This window comes from Xenopus laevis, chromosome 9_10S (genome assembly GCF_017654675.1).
Source record: "Xenopus laevis strain J_2021 chromosome 9_10S, Xenopus_laevis_v10.1, whole genome shotgun sequence".
NCBI lineage: Eukaryota > Metazoa > Chordata > Amphibia > Anura > Pipidae > Xenopus > Xenopus laevis.
The window spans coordinates 50,267,427-50,280,873 of record NC_054388.1 but is presented as its reverse complement, the minus strand read 5'-3'; the positions used below and the strand labels follow the sequence as shown (position 1 = coordinate 50,280,873).

At 37.0% G+C, this 13,447-nt stretch overlaps 1 protein-coding gene across 1 annotated transcript in view; it reads right to left on the bottom strand.

The window, feature by feature from the left end:
- The window catches only part of cntnap5.S (contactin associated protein family member 5 S homeolog), a 274,058-nt gene that overhangs the window by 65,098 nt on the left and 195,513 nt on the right, over positions 1-13,447 (bottom strand). Inside the window, exons 14-16 of the mRNA XM_018237742.2 lie at positions 6,334-6,490; positions 972-1,099; positions 648-818 (exon numbers count right to left, since the gene is read on the bottom strand). Coding sequence (XP_018093231.1) covers positions 648-818; positions 972-1,099; positions 6,334-6,490 — 456 coding nt within the window. The remainder of the gene's footprint in view (positions 1-647; positions 819-971; positions 1,100-6,333; positions 6,491-13,447) is intronic.

Here is a 13,447-nt window from a genome sequence, read left to right as displayed (position 1 = left end):
TAATACAGTATAAAAGCTGTTAAGGTCACATAGAAGCTAAAGGGAGCTACACGGATCCTATTGAACCATTTTTAATTAATTCAGACTTTTAGGCATATTCAAATTTTCTTTTTCGCTAGTAACATTTTTTTTAGAGGTTTTTGGATCTTTAAGCACATTGTTCAGTATTTTTAGATTTGGATCTTTTAATAACTTTCATGGCATTTGTGGGTTTCTCTGGTCTTTTCCCAAAATTCTTCTTCTTTGCCTATGAATGAGGTTGGTGTCTCTTAAACCAGAATACCTTTATTGTACATCCATTTCCCTGGTTTTACATATGCTGATCATAAAACTCTGCACTGCCTGAGTTTTTCCCAGAATTCCTATTGTTTTACATGCAAATGATGATGGTACGGTATCTCTTCAGCTTTTCTCATGGCTCCACCACACTTTATTTCAACCCTTTCCTGCTCTTGTGGAGGTATTGTAAGCTATCGATCACTACTATAGGCAAGCATTTTATCCTCAGTATTCCACTTTGGTTTTGGGTCAGCATACATAACAGCAGTGAAAGAACAATCAATCTTTGGTCAAACATGAGGGCAACCCTGACAATGCATAGTAAAAAGTTGGTACACTTTCAATATACTAATAAAAGTGGAACTTACAAATTAATTCTATCCTCATAATATCCTTGATGCCAAGATTTTCCAAGAAGACCCCTGATGTACTTGTGGTTTTGAAAAAGAATGAGATATCAGTGCTGAACTCAGCATGAAATATCGGGAAAGGCAGGAATGAACTCGCTGTATTGAATGAGACCATATTCCAGAAACTTCCTGCAAACCAAACAACATGATTAGCATTAAAGTTTGTTTTGCAGAGGTAATTTATTTTCTTAGTTTTGTTCAGCTCATTGGCTACAGCTCACAATGGCTTTCTATAAATGTAACATATAGCTCTACAAAGAAAATGTCACCATTCATACTCACTGTCACCATAGCAACGCAGAGGGCCGATTCTCCAGGTGGCTTCCGAGCCTGTTCTGTTAATGTCTGTGATCACAATTTGAGAGACAGGCAAGTGGTCTTTAAAATTTAGGAAACCCGTATCATTTGTCCTGTAAAAAAGTACAATTTGTGTATTTTGCTAAATTGTTCTTACTTTTAATTTCACAGCTGTTGAATGCTAAATCAAATCTATGGCAGTTTAAAGAGAAGTGTATAACATGAGATGTGGTCATTAAAACTTTATAGGGCTCATATACAATAGGGATGCACCAAATCCAGGATTTGGTTTGGGATTCGGCCTTTTTCAGCAGGATTCAGATTCAGCCGAATCCATCTGCCCGGCCGAACCAAATCCGAATGCTAATTTGCATATGCAAATTAGGACGGGGAGGGAAATCGTGTGACTTTATGTCACAATACCGAGAAGTAGAAAAATTTTTCCCCTTCCCATCGCTAATTTGCATATGCAAATTAGGATTCAGATTCGGTTCGGTATTCGGCCGAATCTTTCAAAATCCAAAATAGTGGATTTGGTGCATCTCTAATATACAATGCAAAGTGCACTTTTTGGATGCAATACATCATACAGTACTAAGAGAACCTTGGAATTACCATCAAGTCTAGGCTTGTCTACTTCCAAGGTTACCTAGTGTCTATGGGTACAATTTATCACCATGCACTAAATGGGATTGCAGTTGTAAAAGTTGGACAGCCAAAGACTGTCAGGGGTTGCTATAACTTGATAACAGCCAGTGAGCAGTAGGTTTAAGTAAATATAATGGGGGAGCTATGAAAGATACTTTGCCTTGGGTATTGCAGACTTATATGTAGCTTGAGCAAAGTTTATTTTGCCATGTCATTTATTTAGCAGAAGAAGGTAGGATTAACCAATTTAAATGGAGTGACATGATTCAACCTGGTGGGCCATCTCTTAGAATGATGAAAGGATCCTCTCTAGTTCCTCCATATATTTAACTGCACACAACCCTTGGATAAGAGTGAAGGGCATTGTCATGATCATACAGTAGATTCTGCATATATACTTATATTGCAGAAGAATGAATTAGAATTTTGACATATCAAATTCATTTTACTTGATGTAACTCTGCTCAAACATAAATCCCCTATTTAAATGGCTTTCATTCAGTTTAACCCTACAATATGTTTTCATCAGGACTTCATTTCCCCTTATGTCCAGTATATTTTTCCAGTTCATTCTAAGGTACAGTAAATAGCTATCAAAATATTTTATCAGAAGAACAAACACAATCATTTAAAGAACTGATGTTGGCAACGGATACAACCATATTATGCATCTTTTAATTTCATAAGACTCCTCTTAAAATTCCAGTTCAGCACTCTAGTCAGAATTGGGGAATTAAACATGGTTCAAGTAAATGTGTTGCCATGTCAATATTACTAAGTGAACAGTGTCTCTAAGGGCTTAACAGATTCTAGTCATTACCTAGTCATTGATTTAATTAAAAAAAAAAAAGCTCTATCCTATTTCACTTGTGCATTTACTGGTACACATGGGTCAACCTACTTTATTCTTGTAAAGTCCAAGGGATTGACCTAATTTTGCCAGCAAAGCCATTTTTCTTTTCTGTGTTATACAGCATCTCAGCACTGCAACCTGATGGCTTATTTACTCAATGAAAGTGAGTTAATAGAGGTGAAATTAAATAACTGAAAAGAGTACATATAATAAAAGTGCATATAAATAATGCATAATAATATGCATTTGTCTTTTCTTATCTCTCCAGGGTGCAAGGTTGTAAATAAAAAAATACTGTAGATAGTGCAAGTGTTTTGGATAAAGAACATTTACTATAATACAGCTACAAATTGTAAGGACATAGAAAGGCGCCCAAGCAGAATTAAATAAGTAAAACTAGATTTGACTATGCACTTCTTTTTAATAATTGCACCCTTGTAATAGTATGCCATAGAAAAAGTATTATGTGTCAATTTTGCAGTTATGCTTTCCCCTGGTCCCCTATACAGTATATATATGCCATGCTATTCCAAGCACCAATTAACCATGCTGCCCACCTCTGTCACATCATACTATCAATATATTATTTCCTTATACCCACTAAATAATTCCATCCACATAAACTCTGAGACACACAGACCTTTCCAATTAAACAGTCCAGTTTAACTATCATCATTATTCCGATTCCCCCAAAGCCAACTCTCCATGTTTGAATCAATGCTAAATAGCCTGAGTGGGACGGCCTTCTTTCTAAAGAAGAGCAAATGCTGCCAGCAAAATTCCAATGTTTTTCTAAAAACGTCATTATGGGGAACATCCAGATTGATTCAGAAATCAATTTTTGCTCCAGTTCACAGCAATTCTCATTTGATTTGCATGAAAATTGAGATTCAAAATGCAAAATAAAGTGTATTCTGTTCTGCTAACAACTCCTCTTTGCTCTATGCCAGTGACTGACATTGTTCTTCTAAACTGACTCCAGGCATTCCTCATAATAATTCTAGTCTCTGATTATTGAAAATAGAAGTTCACCAGCAAATGAATACTATTAATAATAAGATTAATTTGGTATTGACATTTTATTGCTTTTAATTTCAGTTTAGTCTCACAGACTATGAATTAAATAACAGGCCAAACTAAAGATGCACAATAAAATAACTTTAAAAAGGTATGAGATCTATTATATGGAAAACATGTTCTAGAAATCTCTTGGCTATGGCTTTGCCATTTACTGCAGGCAGTGCCAGACAGGGCCACCAGTGGCCTACCACAAAACTTGATATCAAGGTCCCACCAACCAGTAGCAAGCTTTTTCTCCTTTACTTACACAATGCCAAGTTGTTACACTGCTAGTCCTTTATATGTAATTAACAACCTTCGTTCATTATCTGTGGCAATACATTGGTGTCTGTCTTATTCCCGACCACCTCACCCCCCACCACACTTATGATTTGGTTTTTAAAAAGACAAGCAGAACATGAAAAAGATAGTAAAGAGTTGATCCAGAAAGGGGAAAAAGTCCACTTTGACCAGGGCTCTCCAGGGAATTTCTAACAGGCCAGTCCAACCCCTGTCCTAGTTAAACAAGTATTTCTTTGTTTTGACTGATTTGATTATTGCTTCGTTGTAGCTATATTTCTCATCTCAATTTCTATTAGTAATAATTCTGTTAACTTTTAGTAATGACCAGAACCAATAGGAGGTGGGTTATAGACATATTATTGCATAGCTACACAATAATTCTGCATAATTATATTTACTTTATTGGTGCCAGGACCACCCATAAAAGTTTTTTTTTTTTTTTTTAAACTTTGGCGTCAAGGCCCGCCACAAAAGTTTTTTTTAAAAAAAATCATTGGTGGTCAGGGCCCCCCCATAAGTTAAAAAAAATGTTTGTGCCAGGGCCCCCTATAGAAAATTTTTTAAAAAAAACATTGGTGCCATGGCCTGCTTACAAGTTGAAAAAATCATTGGGGCCACAGAGAATAGTTTTAAAAAAAACAATGGTGGCAGGGGCCTATAGAATATTAAAATAATACATTGGTGGCTAGGGGTTTAAAAAAAATAAAAAACACACATTGGTGCTCAGTAGAACTGAACTCGTTTCTTCAGGACTTCAACTTTGGCTATTTTCGCAGCTTCAGGACTTTAACTTCAGCTATTTTTGCGGCTTCAGGACTTTAACTTCAGCTCCTTTCATGACTTCGGGTCTGTTCGCGGCTTCAGGACTTCAAGTTTGGCTCTTTTCGTGACTTCAGGTCTTTTCACGGCTTCAGGACTTCAACTTTGACTCCTTTCATGACTTTGGGTCTTTTCGTGGCTTCGGGACTTCAAGTTTGGCTCTTTTCATGACTTTGGGTCTTTTCGCAGCTTCAGGACTTCAACTTCAGCTTGTTTCATGGCTTTGGGTCTATTCATGGCTTTGGCTGTTTGGGACTTCAGCCTTTTGGGACATCGGCTGTTTAGGACTTCAGAAGAGGTGGCATGGCTTTGGCATTGTCAAGGGTGGCCCGGCTGTTTCAAAAAGTGCAGCACAGCTAGGCCCACTGTGCCCCCCTGATGGTGGCCCTGCTCACAGCAAATGTGCTGGATGGGGGATTTTGCAAATGTGAACACTGGCCCCATGCATGTTTCCTCATGTTAATTAGCAAATCTTTATTTTCAACATACAATCTGTGTACATGTGAAATGAAAAACTGGAAATCAGTTGAAGCAATGTTTTGGATTATTATATATATAGAACTAGTCTTAGCATAATGTGGAAATCCCTCTGATTAGCCTCCTCAATCTAATAAAAAAAATGACCCTCCACCTATGACAATCTCCCTATTGTATATATGGGTTTTGGCAGATTTATTTGTCCTTTTATGGTGTTTCTGTAGATTGTAGAAGATGCCTTGGTAGAACCCATACAATGGAAGGGATAAGGAGTCAATCCTAGATCGAATGAGCGAGAGTCAAAAAGAACATTATGAAGAAGCAATATCATGGTCTTATGGTCTTGTGCAGTTACATTGTCCCTGTTTATTCTGCTAAAACATTTAAAGCACTTGAAGTTTTCTGTGGCTGGTTCCTTTAATATATTGGTTTTCTATGTCTGCATGAAATAATAACTGCACAGTGTATAAAAAAGAAACTCTGCACAGTTTGAAGTCACTTGGCACAGGAATGCAATATTTATTTCCTTTCTCCTTTGTATCTGTTCTACATTTATTTTAGTGCTCATTCTGCTTGAGCGGCCGGCATCACACTCAACAATAACATTCAACTGGCACTGTACATACCAGAATTCCTTTCCATTTTAAGTTCTTTCCATGACAGGTTTTGACCTGGGTCTGTGCCATTGTACCGAAATGCACAATTGTTGACAATATACAAGAATAAACACTTCACAACATAATAGCTGGAATCTGTAGTGCCTAGTTTTGTTATTGCACAAAAGCCACCATGTCGCTACAAACTGTGTCTTATAATAGCACTAAACCACAACCATGAAATCTTACTTCAGCTTTCAGAAACCACTCCAGATCCTCCAAGACTTTACTTATTGATTGATCCTTAAACCAAATGCCAGAATTCTAAATATGCCCTTACACAAGCAGATACTGGCTACTGTTTTTTTTTTCTTGCTTATTTATGAGCTCAAAAGATTACAATCCCAAATTATTTTTGACTGGGGCTGATATTTGACTGGGGCTCATTTGGATATCAGCATGGCAGGGCATCCATTGCATGGATGACCTGATCACTTGCCAGGAGCTAAAGGTTCATGATGATCAGGTAAAGACTGGGCAATTTGGCCAGCCTGTGTTAGCATGCCACATTCTTAATTCAACTGTGACTTACCACTCATGTTTGTCAGCGTCACAATTACAAAAATGCCTCATGTCAATGCAACTCTCTTCCAAGCCACATGCACATTTTTGGACTCCAGGTAAGGATCCTCCCCAGTAGGTGTGTCTCTCATTGCCTTTTCCAATCCACCAAGTAAACGGAGCTCCATCTGCAAATAGACAGTGTTGATGAATACCAATGTGAATATACAGTACTGTAAAATATTGAAATTTTAGGGTTGTATCATTTCAGGTTATTCTCATTAGCTTCCTTTCAAAACAGTTGTCCTTGTAGCTGAAGGCTGTTTTTATTTATTCAGTTTTGACTCTTGAAACAATAAGAAAGACATCAGTTTTCATCCAGGTCTGTTACTGAACTGACTCTGCTGTGTCCAGGGACAGAACCACAGAGAAGAGAATATAAACAGTCATATACTGTATTCAATAGTAATTACATTTACACATAACTTTAAAACCAGAATACCTAGAATTCCCTTTTCCTTCATTACGTAAAAAAGGGATTCTGGGTGAAGTTCCACTCAACAAATTCTAATATCCTTATAATTTATAGTAGGGAGTACTATAAATGATCCTTTATACTACATGAGTAATATTGTTCCCTGTACAACTCAGCCTGTAGCGTTGTGCCTTTATATGGCCACAGAACCCTCAGTGACTTCTAATATCCTTACACAGTAGAGGGTATACAATCCCTTATAATACATGAGTAATACTCAGAGTTCCCTGTATATCTTTGTATAAATCTCTGTATAACCTGCAGCCTTTTGCCTTTATATGGTCACAGACCTCCTACCATAAGGGGTACATTATTCCCTATATATTTAGTGCTAAGTAAACAGGGCAAATGTAGTACACTATTGCTTGGCAATAGCTTTGTGCCAACAATGCTTCTCAGCTACAGCATACATTTCTCTGGAGCTAAAAATCAAGAGCAGTTCTCTTGGAATAACCACATTTTAAGAAAATAAAATGTAATCTAATTAAGTCAGTATCTAATTAACATGCAAAATAAAACATGAAGTTATACCCTTGTGTTTATGACTTGAATTCTTAAATTAGATTAACCAAATCTCTTCCTTACAAGGAAACTAGATGAATTCGTAAATTTTTTTCTGCTATGAACTTTTTAAATGTAAGTTAAAATTGATCATACAAAGAAAGAGATTAGATCTCCAATCAATACATACTGCAAACTAAAGAAAGTGTCTTCTGCTGAAGTGACTTGTAGGTCACAAAATGCTTTAAGCCTGTCTGCTCTGTATTTTGGTGATTTCAAATGGATTAATAACGTTTCTTCATGCTTTTTACCAAGTTTGGCTGCATCTTTACACTTTACCCCAGAGCAAGATCCTATGGTGCAAACCCTGTTCTTATGTGTTAGTATTCCCGTGGCCAGAGCGGATGATAGGAATCGGCTGTTTGCTACACTTCTCCTGCTTCCTTCATTTGGAAGTGTGATGGATGCAAATTATAGAAGCCATCATTATTTAGTGAAACGGAATTGTTAATCTCTTGGGCGCTATTAAATGCCTCATGAGCTCTGTTTAAGTAAACACTTTTTAGATTTCCTACATTAGGTGTGAAGTGCTAAATTCTTTTCTTTTTCCATTTCTATTGTCATGGATGCCTACCTTTTACTTACAGAAAAGCCCACTTTCATTTGCTTTTGGAGTTTACATGAAATGTGACATTAACAGTAATTGCATTCATTTTCACTTAAGAGGCTGCTAGTTAGTGATATTTAGAGAAAAGGGATTTAGTACATGTGAAAACATCTGAAAAGAACAGTTATGGAGGCTTCACTAGCAGCATCAGTCTTTTCAATTCTTTCTAAATTTAAAAGGAATTTAAAAGGCATGTAAAGGCAAAAAAATAAAATCCCATTTTTACTTAATGAAAAATAAACCTATCTCCAATATACTTTAATTAAAAAATGTGTACCGTTTTTATAAGAAACCTGTATGCAGTGAAATTCTCCCTTCATTTATTGCTGTGGATAGGAATTGTCAGACAGTCCCTAACTGCTCTGCAGGGAAATAATCATACTTATGAACAGCAGGGGGAGCCCCCACCTTACTTCCCAGCCGTGCAGAACTCAAGCAGCTTTGTTTTTTTCCCTGTAGAGCAATCGGCGACTGTTTAGAAATTTGTATTGCATTTTATTTTTACCTTTACATCCTCTTTACTGTTTCCAACTCCAGCTGCAGGGACAAAGATCATGGAGCCAGATTTAAACAGATAAACTGGGATTCTATTTGGAGGAATATTTTGCTGCAGCCACTGGTTCTGCAGTGCTAGTATTCAACAATACAAAAACTATAAAATCCACATTAGATTACACGACAACACAGGATTCAGTGCAGTCTGCATATTCTGATTATTAATCAGTCTTGCTGTATCGGCTTCTGGCAGATATTATTTGACTTGTGCTGTTTTGATCATTTATGATGATCCTTATGCCGCCCAGACCACACTGAGCATGTGCATAGTCTTGGTCTTGTAAAGATGTTTAACAAAGTTACAAGATGGTACCCCTGTGGCAAACTTTGAAAGCATAATTTATTTGTTTGATTAGGCTTGTGGTGCAGTAAGATCTAAAACAAAAACATTTGTTAGCTAAACCCTGGCAAGTGTCTATATACTGTAAGTCAAAGGTTGTTAAATAGTTTAAGTATTTTTCTTAATAGCTGAATTTGTATAAATGAATGGAACAATTAAATTGTTGCTACAATTTAGTTTTTTTCATAAATTAATGTGATTGATGTTTTCCAATTCGGGGTTTGTGTGAATATGCTAATGATATAGACAATTTATTGAACTGATTTGTTGATTCAAAGAATTTGAAAATTGATAAACAGGCTTGCTAGATTTAAAAATGTAGTACATTGAATCAAACTGCACAGAAAACAAAGACTTATGGTCTATATTAATTCCTGTTTTAGTTTTTATTGTCTTAATTCAACATACATTATATACATGGTTTTGTAAAGTTAAGGAAATACAATATTTAGGCTAACCACAATTTTGCTGCAGTTTATAGTTTGGAAAGGAAATCATGGTAAATGGACAACATTATGGGGCAGATTTATCAAAGCTCAAGGTGAATTTTTGAATAAATTATTGAATTTTGAGGTATTTTTGTGTACTTCGACTAAGGAATAGTCCAAATTGGTTTCGAATTTGAAAAAATTAGAAAATTACTATTAATGTACTGTCTCTTTAAAAATTCAACTTCGACCATTCGCCATCTAAAACCTGCTTAATTGCTGTTTTAGCCTATGGGGGACCTCCTAGAATCAAAGGTTTTTTTGTGAAAAACTTCTAATCGAATTCGATCAAATTCGCTATTCCTTCGATTTGTACAATTCCAATTTGAATTCAAATACAGAGCTATTTGATCAAAAACAGACCTATTAGATCAACAAAAAACTTTGAATTAATTTCGGTTGGTCTTTTTGAATTTGAATTTCAAAGTTTTTTCAATTCAAAATTAGACCCTTGATAAATATGCCCCTATGTAAATGGAATGGATGGAGTACTTCAAGTCCAAGAAAACAGCTTCTTTAGAAGGAAAAGTGGATGACCTGCTCTTTCAAGGCATGAATGAAATGAAAGGTGGTGATAATAATAATAAAGCCAGAACTGGACCATTATCCCCCTGATGATGGCGGATGACTGTGGAAATTATGAAGTTAGATGGTGGAAAATATCAGTGATGTTGTATTGGTGGTTATATGGAATACTGTATCAGTAGAGCTGGTACCTAGTGACTGCTAAGAACCTTGCATATACTCTGTCTATGGGAAATATATGAAGAAAGGAAATGAATATTCTGTATATATTTTAAACAGCAAATGACTTGGCAGAATTAAGGAACCAGATGGGCTTTTATCTGCTTTTTAATTACAACATTGACCTACTTTTCCGAAAATAAGCTTCTACAATTTTTAACTTCTGTGATTTTGACTCTGTAAATCCAACACTACCCAACCAGCGCTATATGTTACATATATTACATATATTACATCTGCAGAGTAAGGATCCCCCTTTTCCCCTATAAGGGTGTAATGATTTTGAATGAACAATAATGCAAGAGCAGAGAAGGAAGAAACTTCTAAAAAAAGACATGGTCAAAGGCTTTACCACAGTTAATGGAGAGTCTTTCCAAACTATGAGTGTTTTGGTTTTATTAAATCATTCTTAAAAGCAGCCGGCATTAAATACTGTACATCTGACTAGCTTCTAAATCTTTAATGAACATAGACAATTGCTAGTATTATAATACCATATACCTTTTTGGATAATGGTGATTTATTACTGTATTTACATATTGAGGCACTGGTGGCTTCAATATAGGCTTTGTTGTGTCCACCTGCTCATTTAGACCAGTTGCTGGTAATTGATTAACTAAGGAACTATCTAAGCCTCCCTCATACTACTACCAGGTGGATGTTCAATAAGTTCTACTTTGATCCAGCCTGCTGAAGCTCCTGTAGCCATGCCTGGTTCCTGATTCTCTACCTTGGTTCCTAAGTTCCTGCTTTGGTTGCCGAGTTCTGCCTAGTACTTGCCTTAATTCCCAAGTCCCAGCCTTAGTTCCCGAGTACCTGTCTTGATTTCCGAGTCCCAGCCTTAGGAGCAAATTCGCTAGCAACCGCTTCACCCACTGCGCCAGGTATAAATTCACCAGGGCAACGCTAATTCCCTAAAATGCGAAGTTGCGTGCAGGGTGCCGAACTCTGACAAAGTTGGCTAGTGTTACTTCACCAACCAAAGCGAAGTTGCCCTAGTGTTGGCTAATTTGCATATGGCGGGAAGTAAAAGTTGAATGGATGCATAGGTTGCAGCAAATACATTACATTACTCAAGTCAGGGAACCTTAATAAAATAAAATTAAGTTGTTATGTTGCCCTAGACATGAGCCCAGTGTATAGTTTATGTGCCATATGTTAGGAAATGTAGGGGGGAACCCGGGTACCCAAAAAAAAATGTACGGTCTTTTGCAGGCTATCACCCTGGAAAAAGGAAAAGATGCCAGTGTTGTTTGGGACTTTGCCTGGTCTGATGTGGCGAAGGCAAGTCTGGCGCAAGAGATAACATTCAGTAAAATCTGCATCATACTGAATTTACGGAGTTACGTCTGATCGCCAGAGAGAAAATTCGCCTGGCCTTAGAGTGCGAAGCAATGTTAGCGTCTATCTCCTTCGCTAGTGAAGTGACACCTGCACCTGTTAGGGAATCGGCATAGTTACAAAATTATGTCACACTGGTGAATTTTCGCTAGCGTTAGTCACTTCGCCCTTTAGGGAATCCGCCCCTTAGTTCCCAAGTTTTCTGCCTGCCACCTGCCCAGAACCTTGGCCTGTATACTAGATATACTTTGTGATGGAGCCTTAGGGGCACATTTAGTTCACCTAACTTCACCAAAGTTTGCCTCACTTTGCCAGGTGTATTTTCACAACACATCTCCATGTTTACTAAAATTGTAAGTTCACTTTTTCAAGAGAAAAGTGGTGAATTTTCTCCTGGTGTAAATTCTCTGAGAAAATTCAACCAGAATATTTTACCATGCAGTAGTGGGGAGAAAGCTTTCTCTAGAGAATTTTCACCTTGGAGAAAATTAGCATGGAAAGGGCGATGCTGATTACGATATACTGTAAAAGTGGATACTTTATAATGGAAGTTCTCCAGCCTGAACCTGGCAATACACACTGTGGGGTAACTTTCACACTATGATTTTCGCCATGCAAAAATTCATCTGGGAGAAAATTTGCCTGGTGAACCGGTGCAAAAGTTCTGTATCGCTGTGGTTTTTTTTCCCTAGCAATTTATCTTACTCACCCTTTTAGTAAATTGGCAAATTTACTGAAAAATTTAATTTTGGTGAATTTTCACCAAAAATCACAATTCACTGTTTAGTAAAGGTGTCCCTTAGTCTGAAAGGACTTTATTTACTGCCTTTTTGTTAGACTTTAATGACCTTATTTACTAGCAAGCGCATACAATGCCAGCCTATCTTGCCAACTCTGTATGATAAGTGTGTTATGAAACAAAGCCACAAATCATAGTCTATACACCAAAGTACTATAAAACAATAGAACTTTGCAGTATCACTGCCTGAACCGACCCTTGCCTGTTATTCACCATTCTTCTGGATCCCGACTTGGTACCGTTTTTACTGTTTGATTCTGACTCCGCCCTGTTTATCCTGACTATGCTCCTGATTCCTGTTCCTGTACTGTCTGATTAATACTGACCCAGCCTGTTCTATGACTACGCTCTCTGTCCTTTTTGTATACATTAAAACTCCCTTGCCTGTCCAGAACTTCCCCTTGGTCCTCTCACCTGGTGCCATCCAAGTAGTGGAGGGCTCCCCCCCGAAGTGAAAGGCGGTTTGGTAGTGGCAGAAGTGTGAGCCAGGACCTTGGGGTTAGCTCTGGGTTTTGGGATACCATAGGTTACAAAAATATTATGGTCATATTATATGCAGTACACACACAATCACAAATACATATGTATTAAAATATTATATTTGTATGAGTTGGAAGAGACACCAGAGTGAAGTTATGTACAGAAAACACATGATGGTAATGAAAATAAATGGTTTAATCTTCTTATGACCATCGTACTTATATCACTATAATTTACTCATATGGACGGTGCTTCATTTTTTGAATGAATTAATTTAAATGTAAAATACATAGCTTTCACAATAACATTTTAGGTTTGGGATTAGTTACAATTTATCTGAATGCTTCAGGCAACATGCAGAAGTTCTACAAAACAAAGTAAGACTATATAATCAGTATAATACCTTGCCTCTGTCTGTCTTAAGTAGCGGTAGGATGGTAACCTAATATGACATCTGGTTAGTAAATAATATGAGAAACTACATGAACTTAGAGAGGGGAAATGTAAGTAATACATCTAAATAGTCAAAGTCAGGAGAGAGGAAATAGCTCTCCCCAGTCATCTGGTGTTCTGGAGCATCACACAGTTATCTGAGATCAGAATCCAATGACATAATCTTGAGTAATAGCTCACTTCTCTTCTGCCTAGCATTCCCTGCTCATAAACTTTCCTAAAATGTAGCTCTCTGCAGTGAT